The sequence below is a fragment of the Pinus tabuliformis genome, chromosome 5_1 (assembly GCF_031772625.1).
Source record: "Pinus tabuliformis cultivar Carrire ecotype Pingquan chromosome 5_1, CPIR1, whole genome shotgun sequence".
NCBI lineage: Eukaryota > Viridiplantae > Streptophyta > Pinopsida > Pinales > Pinaceae > Pinus > Pinus tabuliformis.
Window position 1 is genome coordinate 306,649,046 of NC_142305.1, and position 27,164 is coordinate 306,676,209.

Below are 27,164 nucleotides of genomic sequence, written 5' to 3' on the forward strand. Positions count from 1 at the left end.
AAGCGGAAATATTGGTGAGAACGATGGAAAAAATGGCGCTCGCTCCTGCTAGGTTTTCGCGCTCCTTCCCCTGGCAGTTCGGCCCCATCGCCTGGGCTCCATCCTCTGTCGCGGTCTATGGCGGCCGGGGGTTTCTGGGCACCGAGATTTCTAAAAAGAAAAACTGCTTAAGCGGCCATAGAACGAACTCTCTGACGGAGACATTTTTGGAAATATGGCATACTGTTTCGAGCTTTTCTCATGAAACAGGGGAGCGTATGGATGAACCTTGCTTTGTGGACAGTCAAAAGACCGAGAAGGGCATTCTTGCTGTTGCTCAAAGATCCGAGCCCATAGCTGAGGAAGGTGTTTTTTACCTGTTGTTGGGGGCGACGAAAAATGGTGAAGCCGCTGGTGCGTGGGTAACCTTCTCTCCACGTTTTTTCCTTTGCTGGTGTCTATTATTAAGGTTTCCCCGAATGTGTCTCCTCTTAGCAGTGGGGAAATACGAATGCCTTTTCCTTCTGCAGCATCATCGTGTTGGGGATTATTCTCACCTGGATGTTGTTTCAAGATTTTTAATGGGGAGGGAAAATCGAACTGTTTTTCTCTGGAATTTTTTCAAGGGAAAGACTGATAAACAAGGAAGGGGCATGAGCATTGATTCGTGGTTCAAGTGTTTCGTTGTCCCCCTGTTCACATCCAAACAGATGCGAGAGCAAGATCTCAAGGCGGAGAAGAATATAATGCCATGGGTCATCCCCTCCAAAATCGACACACGTCCAGAGGACAGGATTCCCCTGTTACGCACAGGACCTGTGGATATTTTAATTGAGCAAAGGAGAAATAGCCTTGGGGAACCTGCTCCCCTTTATGCTTTTGTGACCCAAATAGCAGTAGTTTCAGGGGGTAAAAAATCAAAGCTAGCCCTCAAGGACCCAGAACAGGAACGAACTCAAATTTTCATCAGAACCCTGTCAGGAAATACTATCTGCAAGCAAATCTGGACAGGAATGCTGATAAAAAATATAAAGGATGAAATACAAGCAGATATAGGCATCCCAGCAAACCTGCTAAGCTTGATACATGCAGGTAAAATTCTGCAGGATAATTTCACAGTACAGCGCTATGGCATTGGCCGAGACTCAACCATCATTCTAAGCACAAGGCTGAGAGGAGGAAGTTTTGGTTCCGGCTCAAAAGGCATTGGTTCTTTCAAAGATGCTGTCAAAGGGAAGGGGGAAGCCACAAACAAGCCAACACCAACACCAGATCTTCCTGGTCCCTACATTGTGGAGCAAAGATCACAGACTCCTGTTCTGCAAATCGACTTGCCTGAGGTAAACAATTTTCATTCTGATTTTTCTTCATTGGCTGTCATATGCAGATTCAACGGGTTTTGGCCTAAAACAGATGCTTTAAGACAATGGATCTTCTCCACATGGACTTCAAATTGTGACATCCATTTGTGCTCCAAGGGTTTCTTTATTGTTAAATTCGACACGGTTAAGGAAAAAGATTTTGCCCTCCATGAGGGGCCATGGTTCTGGGGCAATGCTGGTCTCTTCATGACCCCCTGGTTCCCGGGTTTTGACCCCTCCTCTATGGTGGTTTCCAAAATGCCGGTTTGGGTCAGGCTTCACAACCTCCCATTACATTTCTGGTTTCCTAATGTTTTTGCAGCGATGGGGAATGCCATAGGTACATACATCAAGCAAGATGTGGAAAGAATTGAAAGATGCATACATACTTTTGCCAGAATCTGTGTGGAGGTTGATCTTAGTCAAGGGCTACCTGACAATATAATTCTGATCCATAACAACACTCAGTGGAAACAGCCACTTGATTATGAAAACACGGCCTTCAGATGTCGAGGCTGTCAACAAACAGGACATCTCCGTAATAACTGTCCACAAAACAAAAGAGAAAACAGAAGGAACAAGAAACAAGTTCATAAACCAAGAGGCTGGCAATGCACAGTGAATCCAGAAGAAGAAACAGAGGATGAGGGGGCAGTTAACTCCCCACCTGAACAACATGATGAACCTATTGGGGAGGATGCCGAGGCAGCCACCCCCATGGCAAACAATCAGGAACATTTGTCCCCAAATTCCGGAAAAATTTCAGCTCAGGCTTCGATGGACTCTCTGGCGGAGAAGATACCAGATTTAGAGGACATGAGTGGTGCTAAAAGACAGCATTCTCCAGAACACTCCGATTCGGACAAGGACAATCCTTGCATTTTGGGAGACTCTTCTCTCGTTCTCTTTTCATCCTCACCGGCTCTGGGGGAGTGGCAAAAAGTAGAGAAGAAAAAGGGGAGGAAAACATAATTCTCACCCCTTTGTACTATATTTCTTGGTTTTTTTTCTTGTTTGAGAATCCTTCTAGTGCTTACTGTGGATTCTCTGAGGGCGCTGTTTGCCTTGCAATTCTTTCGGACTCTCTTCTTCTGTCTGTTTTCATTCCTCTCATGTGTGTTATCCCCTTTTGGATCCCGGGAGGTGTGAATGGGCAGGACGGGTCGTTCTGTTTGTTTTGTTGTTGATACTGGTGTGCAGTTTGTCATCCAGTTGAGACTTTTTTTTCTCCCTGTTATTCGGCGGAAAACGAGTCTTTCCGAAATGCTCAGCATTTGCTTTGTAACTCTCTATTTTTAATAGATGGTTCGCTTTTTTCTTGTGGAAAAGAAACAAAGCGAACTAACCAACTTCAGAAACTTATAACTCATCTACTATATTGAACCTTCCTTATCTCTTTTTGAATTGCCCATATCCATATTTATATACTTTCATGTGATCGTATTGGTGACCAAGCCGACTTTATGATATGGAGGGAAAATTCTTAAATTTGAATTTCATTTAACATTATAACAATATTTTCTTTTGAGTGAATTCAACTTTGGGCTCATTTTGGGGCTTAGAGTTTCCCTTTGGGGAAATTTGTCCTGACGCTACCCAATTTTCAACAGTTCCCTCACCTTAAATGGGGGGTTAATCTTTGATCCTAGTCCAGTGGGACCTCCCCTTATGGCCCAATGGGTATAGGTGGGGAACTACTTGGCAGACCCTGATTGAGATAGCGTGTTCCTTCTATCTCAATTCCATACTTACCACTTTCCATCTTACATTACAAGCTATGTTACAGGAAACGTGGGGCAGGAGGGCGTTTCCGTACGAAACGCGTTTGGTACAGCCCTGAAACGCGTTTCAAGCCATACTACCACGTTTCAAGAAACTTAAACGTGGCCAGTACGGCCTAAAACGCGTTTCACGGCCGTACGACCCACGTTTCAGCATTTACTTGTGTTTTTTTTTTATTTTTTTATTTGTTTTCTAATCTATTCTTATGTTAGCCTAGTGACTTCTAATTGCTTCTAGATGCCTGTCTAAAGTTATAAAAGTGATATTCTCCTTTATTTTTCATTTTCATCCTTTTACTTAAATTTTTAACATTACCATGAAATGACTCAGGATGTTTGAGAGTGGTTTTCGCCCTCGTTGGATTTCATATGGAGAAAGTAGAATTTTAGATCTCACTCAAAATCCAGCAGACTTATCTGTTTTTCAGGATTTCAAGATTGGGGGGATTGCAATGTTTCCATTGGATTTTATCATGTACTAGGGTATGGAACTTGTATTTAATCAAGAGAACCAAGCCCTCTATGCAGGGGAGACTCCCAATAATCAAGAGAATGTAGGGTACTAGTGTATGAAACTTGTATTTAATCAAGAGCACTAAGGTCGTTCGACTATGTAGGAGTAGACTCCCAATCAAGCACGAGACAAGAAATTAGAAATTTCTCGTGGTTGATTTTGGATATTTCTATTTTCATTATGTGATTATTCATGAGTAAATGTGATGTAAATTTAGATACTTATAGTTTATGCATTGACAATTGACAATTTTATCATAATGTAATAAATTAGAATGTATCATATATGCTTTATGATTGCACATATTTCTTAAATGTCCTAATATATATATATATATATATATATATATATATATATATATATATTCGCATTTCCCCGTTTCCAAAATTTGGGGAGGTCGCATTTCGTATCACTTCCCGTTTCAGAAACTCGTACCCGTTTCCCCGTTTCGTGCAACCTTGATTACAAGCCCTATATTGTCCACCTCCATTCTTTGGGTTCAACTAACCATTGGTTCTTTGGGATTTGGCAACCATACATCATCAATCCTAGGTAGGGCCCGAAACTTGGCCCTAGGAGGTTGATGTAGCTAAAAGAAAAAGAAAAAACATATATTAGCCACAAGAAAAATAAAGGAAAGAATATTAAAATGCAAAAGATGGTCGGGACATTCACATTAGCACATGGTCAAAAGCTTAGCATGAGCTCGACTTCACCCCTTATGGCCATCACCCAGTTGCTAAGCACCATATTGCTCCTGTACATTATGAAAGGAACCCTTGCATGTCCCAACCCTGATGGGCAATGAGTTGCCTCATCATTGAGAGGCAATACAACTACTATACATCATACAAAGCAAGCTCTAACCCTTTGAGCTACGAATAGTAATACAAAGAAAAAATCAAGAAAGGTAAAAGGTACACAAGATGGGTGAAAAGACAAAGGCCACGTTAGTAACTCATACATCCATGATTGCTCCCTCCTCACATCTATACGCCCAGGATGTGGATCCCGGCCATGCTGGTCCCTTTGACCATGACACTTGGCCATGAAGTCTTCTCCCCTTCGTTACCATCATTGTTCACATAACACCTGTGGATTGAAGCGTGAACTGAGGAAATGTCGCTTCCCATTGGGAGTTGGAAACACCCAATAGGGTTGTCCTTTAGCCACTCCTACCTAGGGAGGTAAACACCATTGCAAGTTCAACGCCCCAAATTTGAAAGGAAAACCTTGTTTGAAGTGTCCAATAGCCCTTTTCTCTCAAGCTTGGCCCACTTAAACGCCTTTCAGTGTTTCGGAAATGGAAACGAGTACGAAACGGCACTGAAACAACGCTAAAATGTTTCCAGTCCGTTTCGATTTGCTGGAAACGCCGGATCCTATTTTTGAAACGTTCTTGGCATTTTAAAAGGTTTTGGATCTGTTTCCGGAAATCTGGATACAGATCCGAGAAAATTGTGATCTTCCGGAAACAGATCCACATTAAAAAGCCTTGCCTTAAATGCAGATGTAATATACATATACACCAGTGAAATTTCAACAAAATTGCTTCACAGTTTGTAATGCAAGAACCGGTATTCATGGATTTGTTGGTAACTGAATTTAGTCTAATCCATAGTAATGCTAACTAAGCCTAAGTTGGGAATTTTTTTACAGTAAATTGGAAACGCAACCTCTATTTCTGGAAATTTGAATCTATGCAAACATATTTTCTAGTTATAAAACCAAAACGCTATAGAAATGCATTCATAGTTACAAGAATTGAAAATTTAGAAGTCCATTTCTTTTACCAAGAGGTGCATTTGACAAGGGATATGCATCAACCATTTTTAGTAGCTAACATAAATATTATTTAACCATACAAAGTGTATTTGAAAACATTGAGACTGGCACCTCATGCAGTTTGATACCTCATGGTGCATAATAGATTCGAGGTTAAGATGGATCTGCATTGTTGTAAACTGAATGATGGTACATGTTTTTCATTGCTCTCTGAGATCGAGGTATTAGTTCCATTTATCACCAGTTATGGGAATCTATGCAAAATCCAAGAGTTAACTTGCAGCTAGGTGAAAGTTTAAATACACAGACTTTCATAGAGGATTGACAGAAAGGAGATAATTCCATTCCATCACAAATTGAAGTCCATTCCAAATAAAGATATGTTGTGTATATACCATACATGTGTCTGACACTATAACACGCATGGTTAGTTTATAAACGTTGAAAGTTTGTAATCTTCAAGTTGATGACAGACAGTTTGTAATTACTTAATACAATGCACAAACTCTCAAAGAAAAATTACCCAAATATCCTAAAATTACTCCAGTCTTCTTGAGAAAGGTGCCTTCAGTCAAGGAAGATTAAGCATCCAAGGATCAAGCAAATTATTGCCCAAGAACGACACTACAAATGGTTGCTGCAATTGATTCTATGCTGCAAAGTTGGGTAACTCAATGGATGTTTTGGACCAACTCCAGAAGAGGAGGATAAATGGTGGTGGAATGATGTATGGAAATTAAAAGTACCACTCAAAACAAGGGTGTTCATATGTCTAGTAATTTCTAACAAAATTTTGACTTGGAATAATCGCCAGAAACGGTCTTGGAAGGGCCCAAGCATATGCCTAATGTGCAGAAAAACTGGTGAAACATTTCAACAACTTCTTTGAGATTCTCTTTTTTCTAGAACAGTTTGGGATGTTGTTTATACTATACAGATGGGAAAGGAATTTGGGCAGGAAATAGTTCATTTTGTAATTTGTACTATGTAGCATGCATTTAGCATTATTAATTTTGGTGATGCTGTTGATGATTGAAATTGGAAACAGAAACTGATGATATGTTGAATGTTTTAATAATCACTAACAATGATGACAACATTTATGCTGAATTCATGATGATGATTTGCTTATGTTGAATTCATGATGATGATTATGCATTTTTAGATATAGAATCTAGATTCTAAAAGATGAATGGTAATATGAAACTTTTATTTTGTCATATATATATATATGTGTGTGTGTGTGTGTGTGTGTGTGTGTGTGTGTCTCGTTTCCTTGCCATATCGTATCCAAATTTTTTGAAAATTTGCCATATCCGTTTCAAACCCCATATCTGTATCCATTCCCGTATCTGTTTCAGTGCAAATTAGAACAATGATTATTGTACCTAATGATTTGTTGCTTGCTAGACTTTGTGATGTGATTATTAGGTTGTTCCATAGTCATTACTTGGGCACCTTAACTGGGGCCCAGACCTCCAGAGAAGCATTTTGACACCCATAAGTGAAGCTTTGAGAGCCATGGGACTCCAAGCAACAGTAGAGCATCATACATATCTTTGGTCACCTCCAGCACCCACAGCGTTTTGGCACTTTGCCCTACATTTGATGACTTTTTGGGATGATGCACCTAGACCCAACAGGCCCCCAGCTAGCTTAACACTTCATGAAGGATGGCAGCTGATCCAGGGCCCAAATGAGGATGGTCTCACCCCTTGAGACATGGGAGGGCTAGCACCACCTTGGAAGCCCTCAATGTTGGAGCAGAGATTGACACTATGACCATTTGGAGACCCATGAGACCACCTTTGTGCCCCAAGATGAAATTTGAGGTCCACTGAGGGACATTGACAGAGATTTGAGGGCCAACCCTTAGAGGATGAATTTTAGATGCTTCTACACCAAGTTTGGCACCCACAAGCACAAAGTTCAAACACATACACTAGATGGCCTAACGCATGGATGGCGTCAACATATCCTGCCTTACAACTTACATGTGTGGGAAATTGTGTGATTTTCATCTAAGCTAGTGGGTCAACCCGTGACCCAATGCATCATCATGACTTAAGTTATTGTCCTAGGGGGGTGGCTTTAGGGCCAAAATAGATGTTATTCCTCCTCATATAAATGGAGGAGAGGACTGTTGTATTTATCATCATCACTTGGAGATTTCAGCCTCTCTTAGGAGAATTTCAACATCTTTGTCTTGTGGAGGAAATTGGATCTATGAATGCATTTTGATATTTGGAGCTACTCGCTTGTCTTTGGAGCTATTGTCTTGGATCAATGGATGGAATTTCATGCATGTTATCTTGTAAGTGAGCATTTTGTTGGATAAATCTTTTCTTTATGTCTAATGTATGGAATATATTGAATCTAGGGTTTTCTATTGTGCCCTAATTTATTGAAAATCTATTTGGTAGAATCTAGATATCATTATTGCATGCATTACTCATGAATAACATGTGAATGATAATCCTAGTGGTGAACATTACTTAGCTCTCCCATGAAACTTCTTGATCCCTTGCATGGGTAATTGCAAGGGTTTTGATGCTAGGGCATCAATTATTCTTCCTCCTTAGCAACCTTTAGCTATCTAATCAACTCATAGACTCCATCCTCCCAAGAAGCTAGGCACTGGTCCTCCTTTGTTGGTGATCAAATAACTTTTCATCCATAAAAAAAAAAATTCTCCTCTTTCTAAATTCGGCCCCTTTAAGGCCAAGCATCCAAGCTAGGGCATGGTACGAATTTCCAGGGAAGAAGGAATTTTGGGAGTGGAGAATCTAAATGCCAAGGGTATAGTTGGTTGCCTCAAAATCAGTTCTCTTGGTAGGCATTCACTTCAGTTTTGTCCATAAATTTTTTGCCCTAGTTGTTTGTCCTAGGGTAAACCCTAGTCTAGATCTAGCTTTAACTTGGGGGTTTCAGGTACAGTGGCTTTGTTGGAAATCCTTTCTCTTCGCGGTGACCTTTGGCCATCCCAACTATCAACTCATAAATCAAGCCTTGGAGAGGGGTACCCTACAAGGCTATTACTAGACCAAGAGACAACAAGTACCATTGGCATATGTTGCAAGGGGCAATAAAAATTTATCAACACATTTCCAAGCAAATAAAGTTTAATACACCTAGATATTATGTGATCAATAGAAGCAACGGACACCTAGTTTACATTTCTACATCAGAGACCATGACACTAACATTGGCATTCCCCATCTTACCAGGGGCAGATTTCAATGAACATTTGTCCAAATACATATCCCCAGGTACTAAATAGTTAGTAAATACCAAGATCTTGAGGTTTTGAATGCAAACCACCACACTTACACCCTCATTACAATAGATTCTCTAAGCAACATTGTGCAACTTGTGGTAGACAATTTGGAAAAAAAGGGATTGTCAATCCTGCAAGTGTCAAGGGTGAATAATTTAGACCTCTTCAGATGGAATAAGAATTTTGGAGAAAATCCACTTTGACCATTGAAAAACTAATTGAGAAGTCTCACATCAGAAGTGATACAAATAGATGACAGGTGGTCCATTCTTGCAAATCAATTTGCCAAGATTTAGAGAAAAATTACGAGAGTTTTGTGTGAATTTGAAAGTCCATTTGTAAATGAATAAAGCAAACTATCAAAGGATAGAATGGAGTCAGTGTGAAATTTGGAAAAATATCCAACTTATATTCTACGTTCTACTTTGGGAGTTCAAAACAAAAGGCATCAATAATAATTTTGTAGAAACAAGCTCTTATATGGGATAGAATATATTGATTTCATAATCAAACCAAGCTGTAACATATTAGTTTTTCATCATAATGGCATTCTTCTTTAGCAAGTTGAAAGGACCATCACTAGAGACAATATTTGACATCCAGTAGAAATTAGTCGATTACCAATAACCAAGAGTTGAGAAATGTCACCGAAAGTTAGTACCTTAAAAATCTGCCTCATTTTACTGAAGAGGCTCAATTGTAATTTGTGGGTATTAATCTAAAGGTTTAAAAAGAATATTTCAGATGCCAAACCGGTTTCCGTAAAATCTTTCCGGACTTGTCAGGATTCATGCATAGTTTATACTTGCAAATTTACAAATAATTATATTCAGATAATGAGGATCCTTCTAAACTACGGGTATAATAAAAAGGGCAAGGAAATATATCAAACAAGTTTGGTGCTGTGGCTGGAAATTGTGCATTAAATGTTAAACATAATTCCTCTACAAGACTGGGTCTATTTGATGTAGAAGAGTTAAGTATGCAATTAAGAATTCTCAAATAATAAGCTCCTGTTGTTAGACTTTTTTTCTTATACAAACATAACAATCCGATCTATGGCAAATGCCTAACTTATCTAATAATCCCTCCAAAGATCTTGTACAAAATTGGGACACACAGCAATTAGGTTGTAGAATCTATGCAACAAGAACATCCATAACCAACAATCTTCAGGCCAAAACCAGGTTTTTGATTAACTCATCAATCAATTTATGGAGATGTTAAAGAAATTCACCTCAATAATAGCATGGTTATTAAATATAAAAGATGGCAACATGCAGCCTTAGACATTCTCTCAAAATACACCTTTTCGTCCTGATAATGAAAGTGGCTTGAGGTTTGAAATCTCGACCCTGAAAATTTCTGATGCGTCTCCCTCCAACTTACTTCTTCATGGATAATATTACAAACCACAAAAGCTTAAAGAATATAGCACCTTTTTCATCTAAATGACATGTTATTCCTTGCTAATGGACATGCTACAGGGGATATACATTATAGCATATTTTGATCTAGGGCGAGTATAACTAGCAAGAAAAATGGCAGCAATTGACTCAGACTGAAGAGTAGGAAAGTTGCAAATGACTCTCTGTCAGAGAAGGATATAGAAAATTCAAACCTTAGCTCCAGCCCTAAAAGAAACTAAGGACTTGAGATAGGATAATATTTCAAATATAAGTCATCAAAAATGTTTTACTTCCCATTGAAATTCAATACTTGAAGGACAGAACCCCGGAGGTTCTAATCCACAGGGTGTCACTCTGCAGTGCAGAAACTTAAGTAGCTTTCCTAAGGTAGTAAAGTAAAGCGCGAAGTTTCTAGACCTTAACAACATGTCGACGAAGGTGCTAAACAATAGTCAGATTTGAATATAAGCACAAGCTCATAGAAATCCTATCAAGGTAAACAATAAAACGCCACAGCAATCGCAGGTTTTTGCTTGGAATTCAAGGTTGACAGTGTCTTTCTAATAGCAATTGTTTCAAATGTTAAAAGTTCAAATACTCTTACCATACTAATTTCAGTTATCGTATCAGGAAGACCATTCTAGAAACATGCACCTTACACCCACTGCATTTTTCTTAGAGAGAAAATCCTTGAATCATGACACTATAAATAAAAATAAAATGCGCCCTAAACCCAATGCGCCTACCCATATAATCGCTAAACTACTCAACGGATGTAAATGGCAATGAATATTCGTTATGTGTACCTTGGCAGTGTAAGTGATGCCCTCGAGCTGGCAATTCCAGTTATCTTCGCATTCGATCATGCTGCCCCTGTACAGCTCGCCACTTTTCAGTTCAACTGTCACAACATGCCCGGCTGCCTCGTGGAGCAACTTCACAGGAATCCCCAAACTTCTGCTCATTTTTTTGTCACTGCTCAAAAACCCTAAACCCCAAATAAAACCCTCTGTTCTGTGCCTTTTATCCCCGGGTGGGTTATTGTTGCAGTAGTTGGCAACGGCTAGACTTACTCACATTTCGATTGAAGTGCATTGTAACTACCTCGCATAATGCTTATATCACAATCAAGGTAATGTATTCTGCTCTTCCTGCTACCATTTCTCTGTTTTGTTGGTTGTGTGGTACAATTTATTTTTTTATTTTTTTATTTTTTTTTGGGAATTAATGGGTTTAATAGTTAAGAGTGTGTGTTTTTTTTTTTAACTGTTAAATAGGTATGTTTTTGTAGATTTAGTATTGTTGAGATAGATTCCTGGTTCAATAGGTATGTTTTTTTAGATTTAGTATTGTGAAGATAGATTCCTGGTTCAATAGGTATGTTTTTTTAGATTTAGTATTGTGAAGATAGATTTCTGGTTTACAAAAAGATCTCATAGTAATAATAATAATATTCCATATTTCAATATTATATAAATATTTTTTTGTGTTATATGTTTTTTAAACAAAATAAAAACATCATATTAGATTTTGCAAACAGCGTACCTTGGTATGTAAAATAAAGTAATCATTTTAATCTAACACAAGGATCCCATACCTTCCTATATATAAAATATGAAAAATATAAACTGTCATAGTATTTAAAATACAAAATCTTTTTGTTTGGTATCAATATGAAAGAAAGAAAGAAAGAAATTATGTTTAACGTCCATGAAGCTAAAAATAGTCTATGGGGCATATTGCTTCTTCATCTTGATGTATTCGGCCATTTTTCTGTGAAGCTTCAAAATAAATGCTTCCAGCTTCTCGACAAATCCCTCGCTAAATAGATTATCTCAAGAGCTAGCTGCCAACATATCTACATAACTTTCTATGTTGTCTTTGAAGACCTCACATTCTAAAATGAAATGTTTTTCTGTTTCCACTTTTCCGGAAGAACAAAAAATGCATACTCTTTCCTCCCACACTTCCTTTGGCCTTTTCCAGCGCCTTAAACACTTCAATATAGTAATTTTTCTTTCTTCCTAGCTCCTTATCCCAAGTAGCTTGTGGAACTTTTCCATAACAAAAGTTGTTATCTCTTTGTTGTTTATGGGACACGCATTCAAACTAGTCAATGGTTTAAGAGCATGGAAAAATAGTTACTCTAGTTGTTACATACGGTAACATGACAATTTGATGATGTTTAGATAAATTGAGTCATTAAACTTTTATCTATTAATATTTTTTTTTTGCTAGGTAAGCACCCACGGGGATTTGAACCAGTTACCTATCACAAGGAGTGCCTTAACAGTGCACCCATTCACCGTCAATCCAAAGCCTCATAGGCCTCTATTAATATTACTTACAATGTTTAAATAGTATTTTTTTCTGTTTAAAAATTTCACTGGATTTAAATAAAGTTTTATATTTTGAAATCAATTTTTATATATAGTATTATAAGAAATGTTATTTTAATATGTATTAATTTTTTAATACATTTTAATATAATATAATTTAATGTGTTTTTAATTTTTTTTATTAAATTTAATAATTTCTCTTAAAACTAAATTATGTATTTCATTTTAATTTATTTGGGAAATATCTAATCAATTTCATAATTTTAATATAGTTAAAAAATATTCAAAATATTTTTCAATTATATAACTTACTCCAATTTCTTTATACTAAATATATTTTTTAAATTTGTATGGGAATAAAGTTATGTGCTTTGTTTTAGTCATAAGTGACTAGGGTCGTCTTCTCCTTAGAATTCGAAATCAATGACGTGTCATATTATTTTCAAGTCATAATGAAATCGATGAGGCATCATATTGTTTTCAAGCCATAGTGGCACTTCAGGGATGTATTAGATTCAATTTTAAATAGATTTAGCAGTTATATAAGAAAAAATGTCATAAAATAAATAAATAAACAAGAATATATAGTGGCTCGATCTTCATTAAATGTCATTAACCAGAGATTGGATGGAGGGTTTGGTAGCAGAGCATCGCAGGGTTGGGTGATGTGATAATAGGGTTGGGTGATGTGATAATTGATTAGCCATGGATGACGTAGAGTAGAAGTTGCTTGGCTAGCTATGGGTACGGAGCAGGGTTGGTTGTTGTCCGGGGTCCACCATGGATGCAAAGCAGAAGTTGCTTCGCTCACTATGGGTGCAAAGAGTTTGATTTTGTCTCTGTTGTTTTCTTTTCCTTGTTTTTTTTTTGTTCTTGCTTTTAGTGTTGTTATCTTTTTCAATTTTCTTTTACATGGCCATGCAAGTTATGGCTTTAATATCTTGTCTTTCTTGTTATCTATTGTTTTCACAGTTATATTTTCTCTTGGTTTAATGGTGGAGAAGTTAAAGCAACCCAAATAGCCCAACTGTTATAAATTTCACAAATAGAATGGGAAAATTTCACAGATACAATGGCCATACGACAAGGCTATGAAACATATGATTGTTTTTATTTTTTTATTTTTGGATATAAATTATAATATATTTTGGTTAATTTCCTCTTGGTTTAATGGTGGAGAAGTTAAAGTGGCCCAAGTAACCCAACTGGTGTAGATTTCACAGACACAATGCCCAAAGGAAGATATGATTGGTTTCATTTATTTTATATTTTGGATATAAATTATAATTTTAAAATTTAAAACAAGAAAGGTGAAGAATAGATGCCTAACCCTCCTACGGAATATGTCGCCATGCTGACAGGTCACATAATACATGTGTTGTGCATGCTATTTGGAATAGATGTGTCATTGTCCCAAGCATTGCACCCTCTTGATTTGCTAAGTATAGGAACATAATTGTTGATCATTGTGCCCTCATTATCTATTAGAAGCACACAACTCACCCTACTGAAATGCACCCTCGCTTGTTCTATTGACTTGGTGTATAAATAGAGGGAGAACTACCAGATGAGTGTGCCCTTCTCATACAAGAACAACACACATGCCTGTGTCTAGAAATGTGTGAGGAGTGTGCCCTCACCACTATAATACACACATGTTTTTCCATGAGAAAATGTGGAGAAAACCTAGTAAAAAAATAGATATGGCCACCTTAGGAAACCTCTCTTCTCCTTTATTGAATCTTTGTGTGAGAGGGTCGGGGAAGGTGAATTCTCTTTTGTTGATTAATTTCATTTATTTTATTTTTGGACACAAATTATAATATATTTTGTTTTAAAATTTAAAATGAAGAAGGTGAAGAATCTATTGAATATTTGTGTGAGAGGGGCAGAGAAGGTGAATCCACTTTTGTTTTTAAAATCATGTGATGATCCTCATTTCAGGAACCATTAATCTCTTTTCTCCTTACTCATTTAGGGTTTTTGTTTTGTTTTATAATTTTATTTTTTAAATATGTTACAGTTTGGTATTTGTTTTTGCAAGCACAGGTGCAGTGGAGGTAGGCGAAAGTGAATTTTAGCCCCAAAAAGTCAAATGATAAAGATTTCACATGTTACGGTCTCTTTAGCTCTTTCATAACTTTAAAGATATTTTTGGTATTTGTTTTTACAAGTGCAGTGGGAGGGGGGAAGGTGAAATTTAGTCAAAACAAGTCAACTCGTGAAGATTTCACCTGTGCAGCAGGGGTGGGCCACAACAGGGCAAGGCAAGGCAAAGAAGGTGTTGTTCATTCATTTCAATAACCATTAATCTCCTTCCTCCTTGCTTATTTAGGGGCTTTTTTGTTGTCTCTCTTTATATATTTTTATAGTATGTTACAATTATTAAAGAAATTTTTGGGTATTTGTTTTTAAAAGTGTAGAAAATTTCATAGTCTCTTTACCTCTTTCATATTTTTAAATAGATTTTTGGTATTTGTTTTTATAGGTGAAGTGGTGGCGGGGGGAAACAAAGTTCAACCTATAAATATTTCACAAGTATCTTTGATTTAATTTAACTCCTATTCTTTTATATGTGAATTTTTTGAAATCTAAAGATAATGTACTTAATTATGTCACATGTTTTTTTTAAATCTAAAGATAATGTAAGTAAAGATGGTCAAGGAACATTGTTGAATATTTCATGTGAGAGGGCAGAGGGTAGAGTATGAGTCCTTTTTGGTCCAAAATCCTTGTAAGCGTACTCACTTCAAATACAATTGTTCTCCTCCTTCCTCATGTATCTATAGTTCAAGATCTTTTGTTTTTACATAGGTTGTAGTTACTTTTGCAATACAATTGTTCTCCTCCTTTCTCATGTAGTTACTTATGCATTTCATGAGATTTTTAGTGATATTTTAAGATTTATCATAAAAAAAATAAAAAATAAAAAAATATTGTTTAAAGTTAAGAATTCTTATGAACTTTTTGTGTTTTTTTAGGTTTTGTTTTTGTTGAGCTAGGTGGATCGGGAAATTAAGGCAAACCCAAACAACCTAGTTGATGCATATTTACAAGTTTACAAGTGTAATGGGTGAAGGTATGGGCTAATTAGAAGGTATGTATGTTCTAATTTAATTTATTTTATGCTTCATAATTATTTAATTTTTAAGGATTTTGGTCTCTATTTTTAAGGTATATATAGTACGAAAAAATTAAAATATAAATATATAGATGTATTTTCTGCACTCCAAACAAACTTTGTCACTTCTGTTGCTTTCTTAGATTTAATCAAAAAGTTGAAATGGCATTGTGTGTGTGTGATATTTTAGGAAGAAATTAAAATTAAAGTATATAGATTCCTTTTCTGCACTCCAAACAAACTTTACCACTTCTACTACTTTCTTAGATTTAACCAAAAAGTTGAATGGCTACTAACGAAACTGGTGTATTAAATAGTCTTCCAAAGTTAGAAGAAATAAATTGTTTGCCTCATTATACAAAAAATTCAAAACATAAAAGTACTTTTAAATTCTTCTAAGAAGTTCTAGATTCCTCTAACAATAAAATTGTTCCTTTATACAATGAATTAAAACAAGTCAAAGTGAATTTGTTGACCAAGCAGGTATATTATTGTACAGCCGCCCCAAGCTATTGAATTGTCAAAATGTTTCTATAGTCTACCCTAAAATTGAGATGTAAGAATCTAGGTTATCAAAATCCTCAAATAGGGCATCAATTTCTTTCTCTAACTTAAATTGTTTTCTTGATGCCCATAATCTTGAAGAGCAACTTCAAATTATACATTGAGGATCCCTTTAGTACCCAACAATGTTGTCAGATAACATCTAGCACTAGCTTGGGGACATGTGCTCTTCTTGGGAGCACATGAGAACCCTAGAATCTCATCATAACTTTGATATATCTAAAGTGAAATATGTGACCCACTGCAGCCTCCTCGAGATTTCTATAGTACAATGCCCTTTACCCCTATGCTTAGTCATTATAAAAAATAGTGCCACAGTGAACTTTAAGTGTTGGTATTTTGGAACTTCTATGATAGTTGGCCCAATTATGGGGTAAGGTACTTTTACATCCAAAATGTCTTCCAAAATGGTCACAATCTATGTTTTCTATTGTGGTTTTACCCTTTGAAAAATTAAATTGAACAAGTTTCATTGTGTTTGTAACATGAGGTAACCAATCCAAATCAACTACATCAATCCATGTTTTATTTGCTTTGATTTGCTTACCCACATAAACAAGGTTACTGTAACAACCCCTGGTAGATTTCCTATATAAATAAATAAAAATAATAACCAAGATCATGGGACATGTATTCCAAGTTTAATGTTGGGCAAAACATAGCGATGGGGATCACTGTATTCCAAGTTTAATGTTGGGCAAAACATAGCGATGGGGATCACTTGTGATTAATAAATGGCTATGGAAATTGACAACTACATTGGAAAAGGCAAAGTGGCATTTATTGGCATTTATTTATGAAAATAATGGAAAATAGGAGAAAAGGAAGGTGAAAGGTCACAAAATTACATGTGAGGAAAATTGAAGGAAAAATAGAGGAAAGTGAAGAAAATAGAGGCCTCAACGATAAAAAGGCTTATGAGGACTAGTTCACATCTTTTGTCAGTTCAGTCTTTGGCACTCTCATTCTATTCTTTCTTTCGTACTCTTGCACACTTGGAGAAATATTAGAGCATTGTTAGGGCATGCTTGGAGCACTCCAGTTTTCATTGGATTTGGAGAAAGAAGGCAAAGGAAAAGCAGGAAAGCGCAAGGGACAACGAAATCAAAAGCTACAACGGGATTTCCTTGCAGGTATTGAGTTGCATGTATGATTTCCTTGCTAGTTTTGGCATGCATGGTATATGCATGTGGTTATTTGGTTATGATATATCATTCGCATGGAGGATTGCCTAAATTGACAGTGGTTTTGCCTAGACTTGCCATTTCTTAGATAACCATGCAGTTGTGGGTTTTTCCACTGGATTTTTTTGATTGGTGCTCAAGTTCCTTATGGTCATGGGTTGAGTTATTAGTTCCTAGAGCCGTTGGTTGGAAAAAGTGATTTGGAGCCCTAGAACAACTTGGGTTGAGTTACTAATCCTGGAACCTTGGTTGGACAAATGCTTTGGAGCCTGTTGACGATTTTCGACTCGCCAACATTCAGGGGATCTCCCTGGTATGAAGTCCCAACTAGACCTCACACTGTTTGATGTAGGATTCCCATATGGTATGATGGCCCAGTTGCCATTATCTTAAATATTTTCCTTAGCTCTTGCTTGTCAGCACATGAGAGTGGTTTACTTTGTCTTCAAACATTGAGGTTTGTGTGCCTAGTGAGTGCTTAGTGAGTGCTTAGTGTCGCTTGTGTCAAGGTTCTTTCACTGCAGAGGGAGAGGGTGAGAGTGAGTCTCAAGTTGAAAGGGAATAGTCCCAACTCTGTTAGAGACACACAACACAGCAGGACATGCGTAACTTCTGACGGAGTAGTCCACACGGATGCGGCAGTCACAAACACAAGGTGAACAGATAGCATGTACAACACCCAGCAAAATAGTCCACACGAGTGTGACGGTCATTATAACAAGTTTACGAGAATGAATCTGTCGAGTGTCTAGCGGAATAGTCCACACGGGTGAGACAACGTTAACAACTGATACAACACATTTCCAATAGCATATGTACTAGAACAACCGAAATAGTTCAGTTGTCTTAATACAAGTTAAAGCAACATGCATTACAAGCGTCCAAACAATAGTCTTACAAACAAACACAATACATGTGTGAAAATGTGCTGGTCTTTTAACATGCTTCTGAATTAAGCGAAAGTTCCAATACACATACATACACCATTACATCACTAACCTCGACAGTGGGGCGTTAGAGCCATTGCTCGCTCTTCAAAGAAAAGACTACAGATTCTCAAGGCTATGTGGGAGGAACCAAGGTGAAAAGTCCTTTGCATGTACAAATGAGGGGTATATATAGCCAAGGGTGAAACTGACCCTTGTGATTGTTTGACTTCCCTCATGACTATTCGGTTTACATGACTATTTGACTTCATCCATGGGTCTCTTCGACTTCCACGTTACATTACATTGATTACACAATTATGACCCAAAGTAGTGATGTGGTCGAGGCGACTCATGACACAACTCGACATGACACTGTTCGTATGCACATGCTAGCTATGTTGTTTGTGTCGAGCTGTTGTGTTGTTAAGCAATGAGTGTGCCTGTGGTGTACCATAGCTTCACCTCAGTATGGCAGAGTGCGCAAAGTCTTCAATGGTCTTGGTGTTCGCTTGATAATTCATGCATGCACATGTGTCTCCTTCGCTTGCTACTTGGTATGCTCTGTGTGTTCGTCCAACCGCGAGCACGTCTTCTAGCATGTGCTCTTTGTTCATCTTGTTTCTCGACGTGCCATGTCTCATCCATGTACCTGTTTCTGCAGTCACTTATAATGAGACGACATCAAATCCAGAAATCCCCTAGTCTACCATGATGCATTGTCTTTTGTTTCTAGGTGTAGGTGTCCGGGAGAGAGGACAAGGATCTGAAATAGCGTAGAGCACATGTTAGGATGGGATGCAAGGCTCCTCGACACTGTAAAGAAAAATTGCATAGAGGCCACTGGGAGGCTGGGATGGGCTGTCCAGAAAAATAGTGACATTTTGCAGGATCTAGCTCAGCTAGAAAGCAAAACTATGCATTTTTTTCCTGGGAAGGGAGTGCGGGCAACAAAAGACACTAGTAGTGAGAACTGCACAGATTTTCAGGGGAGACTGGGAGCGAGTTGCAGGAGCTTGCTGGCCAAAACTGCGCATAACTAGGAGGTAGTCACGCTGAAAATGTCTGCGCGATTTCCGAGCTGAGTGGGGTGTCGGGCAGCTGGTGGGCAGTCCAAGAAAACTGCGCAATTTTCAGGAGGAGCAGCAGGGTGGCTGACAGGGGGACTGACTGATAAAACTTCATAATTTTCAGAGGCAATGTAGTGACAGGCAGTGGGTGCATGTCCCTCTTGTCTGCATAATTTCTTCAGTCAGCAAAGGTAGGCATGCTGACATCTTCTGTGCAATTTTTGGGAGGAGTGAAGCCCGGGGTCACTGCCTAGTCAAACTCTCCGGTTGACCAGCGGGAGGCTTGATGGATTGGCTTGTAGGAAGTGCAAATTGAGATGGCTTATTGGGCAACTTTTGCGTTGTTTTGGGTGACAGTCAGCCAGGTCAATTCCAGGATTGCACAGTGCAGACTGCCTGGGAGGCAGCCTCAAGCTCTGCGCAATTCTGGGCAGTAGTACTTGGTCACTGAGGGTTGAGACTGTGTAGTGCAACTCAATGGAGGTCCAGTTGATGGAGGGTGGTCTGGTCGACAAATCTTCGACAAAATGGTTAAGTGTGTGAGCGAGTGAACTCGTGTATACATGACCTTGCGAACACACACTCAACATGACTTGACGACAAGACATCTCGAACCAACAAGACAACATATGCTCAGTGTGACTGACTATGGGACTCTCTAATGGTGAAATCGAGAAATGTGCCACTTCGGATAGACCTTCAGATGACTGTTATGACACTTGCGCGACAATGTTCACAACATCATGTGTGAGTGTGATAGATGTTTACATAGCGAACACAACTCAAACACAAACCTTCAACATCACCAGAACAAGGTCGCAAGCATGACATAGCAATCAACATGTCGAAGATGACAGTTGGCCAAACAAGCAAAAAGGAAGCAAGACATGTAGAGGAAACACATGAAATGACCTTTTGTGTTTGCGCACATGCATGTTACTAAGGACAGGATGATATGACAATGACAAGTAGTCCTACAAACTCAACTAAGAGGTGTACTTCGAAAGGTGTTCTTTACTTACCATACTTACCCTCAAGATGATCATGCATCTGACGAAGTTTGCATGTGATCTTGATCTTTTCCATTACTTGGTCTCTTGGTCCTTCTCCTCAACTCCTTGGGAGTGATCTCAACATGTCACCTTTTCCTGTTGTCACTAGGCAACGGATCAACGCAATTTCAACGAAAAGTGACTGTTTTCGGGATGAGGCCCTGGGTGTCACGTCCCTATCTTGGCAGTAGTCTTTCAACCACACATAGGCAAGTGCAGCATCGCTACCCGATTTCTTTTCACCAATACTCTCAAGTACGAACTACGCCTAACATTCAACACTTCGAATATTTTTAAACTTTTAATAAGCATTCATCTTTTTAACATATCGAAAATACATTCATCATCATCATTTATAAAAATGCACAGCAGATACAATCTTCTTTTAATGGGAGGGGCAACTCCCTGGTTAGAGTCTGCCCAAATAATAATAATAATAATCGTTTACAAGTAAATATACATGTACAGTGTTTGCAAAGCAACCCCAAGTTCACCTTTACAATTTTGCCAATTTTCAGTTCGAGCTCGTTCAGAGTCGCCCCAACCCAGGTTGCCCTTCGTTCAACCTTGCCCTTCTGTCTGTTCAGGGTGGCCCTCGTTCAACCGTGCCCCTCCATCGTTAAGGGTCTCCCTTGTCATTCAGCAGTGCCCCCGTGTTCGTTCAGGGTCGCCCCTTCGTTCAGCAGCGCCCCCACACTTCTGTCTGTTTAGGGTGGCCCTCGTTCAACCGTGCCCCTCCATCGTTAAGGGTCTCCCTTGTCATTCAGCAGTGCCCCCGTGTTCGTTCAGGGTCGCCCCTTCATTCAGCAGTGCCCCCACAGTCATTCAAGGTCGCCCTCGTTTAGCAGCGCCCTCCGTTCAGCTCACCGGGCATATGTGCCCCACTGCAACTCATCCAAGCAGGCACGCCCCTCTACAGCTCGTCTGCGGGCATACGCGCCCCTCCACAGCTCGCCTGGGCAGGGTGGCCCAACCTGCAGCTCGTCCGGGCAGGGTCGCCCCACCGCAGCTCGCTTGTTCAGTTTTCTATTTTTCGGCCAAGTGTTGCGGCCCTTGGTCTGCCTGCACTTTCAGCCCTCTTGTTTGTTTTCCCTCCTTGCTTGTCCAAGTATAGAGTACACCTTGAACTTGCTTTTGAAGCTTGAACTTCCTTGCCTTATCTCTTCCACATGTTCACCAATATATATGAACTCTCCAAGTGATAAAGTGGGTCAGCCTGCCCAGGCCAACCACTCAATTCGGCCATCGCACAACATCTTCACATTGGCGGGCAGGCCGACCACTCAATTCGGCCATCGCACAACATCTTCACGTTGGCTCACCCCCATATGTTGGCTCGTTGGGTCCACCTACCCAAATGTCCACCTTATAAGCTTGCCATTGCAATTTTCCATACTTAGCCAAATTTCGACCTCTGTGTTGGCTCGTCGCAACTCATGTCTCGGGTGCGTTTAACTGACAGCCCAACTCATCGCACACCAACTCGTCCCATCGTCGTAACCTTCATCGCATGTGACTCAGGCGTGTTTAACTGACCGCCCGACTCGTCGCCTTTAACCGAAGATGCTCGCGCCCCACCATCGCACATCGCGTGCGCTCAACTTGTGGGCGTGACATACTCCCCCACTCTAAACGGTTGTCGTCCTCGACAACACCATCATACGACATCGCAAAGTGTCTCTAGCTCCAACATTCAAAATCTCCATGTTGCCCACCTTTGCTCCGCCATCGCACAAACCATCAAGGTTCATGTCTCCATGAATAGGAAAGTCTCCTCAATCCATGATCATCAACCACATCTATCGCAATCTCCACATGTTGCCCCACCATGGAAGGTTGGTCCCTCCAACTCAAGCTACATGTTATCACTGCAACATATATCATGTCGACCCCATCATGTATCGTCATCATGTGAACTGTTGCCATGATACTCCAACCCAACTCAAACATATCTCGGTACACTGTCGACCCCCATGATTCGAACTAGTCAGGTGATCAGTCCAACTGTCACGCTCAAACCATAAGAATGCACCTCCTCATGCCATCATCAGTCATTTCTCTCAACATCCTGTCACAACATCAACTCGATCAAGAATCCATCCCATCTCCATCAAAATGTAAGTAAGCCATGCCCAGGTCCATGAAGTAGTCCCCATCTCGTCTGTAACATGTTTTCCATGATGTTGGTGTCAATGTGTTGCATGTTAATCAATCACATCTATCCAAGCATCATCATCCATATGTCCATCTCCTCAAAATGAAGAGATCCTCTCATCAAACTAACTCTCAATGTGCCACATCCAGGTCCATGAAGCAACCTCCATCACATCTGTAATATGCCATACCTCAAGTCTATCAACAGACAAGTATACACATGTCTCATCATCCATGTGCTTCCCATGGTCATAAACCAATCAGCCATCATGTATCAAAAGTGGTTAAGTCTCGATTCAACCCATGCCTAAGTGTTTCCACCAAGGCATCAACATCGTTGCAACTCCATCAACTCCAAAGTGTCTCATCTTGATCATCCCCATCAAGTCACTCCCCCTGAACACACCCCATAAATGTGCCCAAAGGTATGCATACCATGCTGCATCAAAGTCAAGTACACCACTGACCCGAACTCCTCAATGCATCAAATCCTCCAAGACCACTATAACATGAAGTCTCCAATAGCTACAACAATCTCATGTCATCATGAGCTCCATGAATCTTCTCCATCCAACATCTCGGCAAGCATACTTGTCTCGGCCTCAAAGGTCACTGCAAGATGCCTTAGCTCTCCATGTAGTAGGAATGCTCTCATAGACTGCTCACAAATCCAACCAGTCCATGGCCTTATTGTACAAAAGTGCACAACATCCCCATCGTCTCATAAGTAAAATGTCTCCATGTCGCATCAGAAAATCCATCTGCACAACATCACTGCCTTGGCACTCCTCATTGGATGCCCATAAGTGACATCTCTACAAGTGCTTCCACATAATGTCCCTACATAGTGTCTGCCATGCTCCATCTATCCAACTCGATGTCCATGACTCAAGCTGCCCATGTTGTCCAACTAAGTAGACCCATCACAACATCAGTCATCTCATCCTAGTTCTCAATCAAGTCTAGTGCCCTCGGTCACTCAAACCATATATATCATCAAGTCATATCATATCACATAGGTCCCTTCCATCATCGCTCCCCCACTAAAGGTCCACCAAGACTGCCTCTTGGTCTCAGCCATGAAGAAGTCCACCCAAGTATAACTTTGGTGTGTGCCCTTTCTCTAATCAATCCATGAGTAAAGTTGGGCACTTAGCCAATTCTTCCATATGGCTAAAGCATGACCCACACCCCTCAATAATCATCATGTTCCTCCCTTGTCATGAGCATTTGCACCTCTTGCCACGAGGTCACAAATTGCTCCAACAAGCTTTGCAATAATCAATGTTCCTTGCTTCTCCACACAAGGTCTCATCGTAGACATCCATGGTAAGGTTGTCCATCATATCAAAAAATTGTATTTGCTCTTCACTGCATATGGCCCATCCTCCAAAAGCTCCAATGGAACACAAGTAGTAATAGGAATACTTACTTTATCATGAGGCTCCTCCATGTGGGTGTCCTTGTACGATCCTGGTTCAACTTGAGCAATTAGAAGTGCCCCAAGTTCTTCCTCCATCGTTATCACATATGCAACATCTTCATAGATCACGACTTCATCTTCTTCATCATCGTAATCTACAACTACATCCTGCTCCATTACCCAACCAAGTCGAAGAAGTTCGTCTTCAACATTTTTCTCCAAGACTTCAAGTTCATCTCGAATCTGTGGGTTCTCTTCTTTCATCAACTTCAACCTGTATAAGGTAAGCAAGAGCCTCCCTTGGCATTCTTCCCAACTTGCCATGTCTCGTCATTCAGCTTGGCCCAAGCACAATGCTTCACCTCTGCTAAACCTGTCACGAAGTGTAGTAGTAACACTTCAATTTGCAAAACTTCTTAATATTAACTGTCACAAAGTGTAGTTGTACCACTTCACTTCTGCAAATCTGGTTCGACTAAATCAAGCTATGATACCATCTGTCGCGCCCCTATCTTCGTGGTAGTCTTTCAACCACACATAGGGAGGTGCGGCACTGCTACCCTTCTTTTCACCAATACTCTCAAGTACGAACTATGCCTAACATTCAACAAATATTTTTCAACTTTTATTAAGCATTCATCTTTTTAACATAACAGAAATAGATTCATCATCATCATTTATAAAAATGCACATCGAATACAATCTTCTTTTAATGGGAGGGGAAACTCCCTGGTTAGAGTCTGCCCAAATAATATTAATAATAATCTTTTACAAGTAAATATACATATACAGCCTTTGCAAGGCAACCCAATTTCACCTTTACAATTCTGCCAATTTTCAGTTCGGGTTGTCGTTTAGGGTTGCTCCAACCCAGGTTTCTCTTCATTCAACCTCGCCCTTCTATTCGTTCAGGGTGTCCCTCGTTCAGCTATGCCCCTCCGTCATTCAGGGTGGCCCTCGTTGTTTAGCAGCGCCACCGTGTTCATTCAGGGTCGCCCCTTCGTTTAGCATCGCCCCTGTGGTCGTTCAAGGTTACCCTCGTTCAGCAGCGCCCTCCGTTCAGCTCACCGAGCAGACGTGCCCCACTACAACTCCGTTCGGGCAAGCGCGCCCCTCTGTAACTCGTTCGCAAGTAGACGCGCCCCTTCGCAGCTTGTCCGAGCAGGGTAGCCCCACCTGCAGCTCTTTCGAGCAGGGTCACCCCACCTGTAGCTCGTCCGGGCAGGGTCGCCCCACCACAGCCTGTCCGAGCAGGGTTGCCCCACCGCAGCTCGTCTGTTCAGTTTTTTGTTTTTCGGCCAAGTGTTGCGGCCCTCGATCCACCTGCACCTTTGGCCCTCTTGTTTGTTCACCCTCCTTGCTTGTCCAAGTATAGAGTACGCCTTGAACTTGCTTTCGAAGCTTGAACTTCCTTGCCTTATCTCTTCCACATGTTCACCAATATATATGAACTCTCCAAGTGATAAGGTGGGTTAGCCTACCCAGGCGAACCACTCAATTCAGCCATCACACCATATCTTCACGTCGGCTCACCCCCATACATTGGCTCATTGGGTCCACCTACCCAACCATCCACTGTATAATCTTGCCATCATAACTTTCCATACTTAGCCAAATTTCTACCTCCTTGTTGGCTCATCGCAACTCGTATCTTGGGTGCGTTTAACTGACCGCCCAACTCGATGCAACTAACTCATCCCATCGTCGCAACTTTCATCGCATGTGACTCGGGCGTGCTTAACCGATCGCCCGACTCGTCGCACCCAACGACTTGTCGCCTTTAACCGAAGATGCCTGGGCCCCACCATCGCACATCGTGCATGCTCAACTTGTGGACGTGACACTGGGAGGCCCATCTACATAGTTTCTGCATGCAAGACTGACATGACAACTTGGACAACACTGTAATTTTGAGGCACAGGACACTGGTGTGGTATGGGGGTCCTAGGAGGACACATCTGCACAGTTTCTTAATGGAGGGTAGTTAGACTACTCTGCGCATTTTTGGAGAACAGTGTTGGTTGGGGTCTCTATGGGTTGTGGGGTTTCAGCAGGCAAGGGAGTAAGCTTGATGGTTCGAGAAGCAAAGTGAAAAGTTTCGGGAAACTGAATGAGGCTAGGTTGCTTAGGAAATGGCTAAGTGTGAGATCAGTGACACAGATGTAAACAGTGATAGGACTCGATTGTGATTGCACATGGACACTTAGTGACACAACGTAGACCATCCAGAATGCATAAGACATACTTTTCTTGATGCAACAACCTTCGTGACAAGAGTGTGTGAAGTGAGTGTGAAGCACGTTTATGTGATGACAACCACTCATGTGCACATGCTTTCCCTTGAAGCAAAACAACATCCCCTTTGCATGACAAACAACGACCCCTATGCCTAAAGATGAGAACACAGACAACTCTTAAGATCAATGAGGGGAGCTTGAAATCATCAGCTTGCCAACAAGTGACCAAGGATGATGGATCATAGGATCCAAGGTAGGTTCCGAAATTTGTATGCCAGCCAAAATTTTGAGGGTGGTTGTAGCCGCTACAACATTGGCGACACACTGGTAGAACTCTAGCTCTCTGCATGGACCTTGTTTCGTGAAAAGCAAACCTAACCCTTTCAGAAGTATTGCTCAATTCTTTGATCGTGATGGCTTTCGCACTAGCTTGTGTGAAAGATGTAGTCCCTACCATTCTCTTGATCGGTCAACACACATTCTAAGCCAAGTCAACTTAGTTTTTTCGATTGGGGATGAGGGATATATTGATGCAGAAGTAATATAGTTGTCAGAGTTTAAGTTTCATCTCTGGTGTTTCTTCGCTGCCAGCAGGCTTGGACAATACCCCGACGGAATCACGTAGGAACACAAGCATCACTTTGCTGCCAACAAGCCTGGTCAGTACCCCGATAGAGTTACTTGCATCACCTCCTTGCGCAGGAATCCTTTCTCTTCTTTCACCTTATTCATTTTTTCAAAACTTGTGCATAGACACTTATTTATTTCAAAGGCGGAAGAGGGATCCAGACATATTGAGAGCAAAAGAGGTTGTTCCTTCAGAGAAGTATGTTATGTATACCTCTGACATACTTGTTAAGGTTTCCCCCCTCACCTTACTCTACTTGACCAAGCTAACAAGGGTTAAACCAAAAGAACCGATTAGATTAGGTGGTACTAGTTAACAGTGCAAGCGTTGTGTTTTCACCAAGACTCACTCTGAATAAAA

At 40.1% G+C, this 27,164-nt stretch overlaps 1 protein-coding gene across 2 annotated transcripts in view; it reads right to left on the reverse strand.

Moving 5' to 3' along the window:
- LOC149164591 (small nuclear ribonucleoprotein SmD3b-like) overlaps window positions 1-11,298 on the reverse strand; it is a 36,826-nt gene extending 25,528 nt beyond the window's left edge. Inside the window, exon 1 of one of the 2 annotated variants that reach the window (XM_089432113.1) lies at window positions 10,913-11,298. In XM_089432113.1, the coding sequence (XP_089288239.1) occupies window positions 10,913-11,071 (159 nt within the window). In that variant the 5' untranslated portion in view covers window positions 11,072-11,298. The remainder of the gene's footprint in view (window positions 1-10,912) is intronic. The other variant, XM_089432112.1, reaches the window with a different exon arrangement.
- Window positions 11,299-27,164: the final 15,866 nt, after the last annotated feature.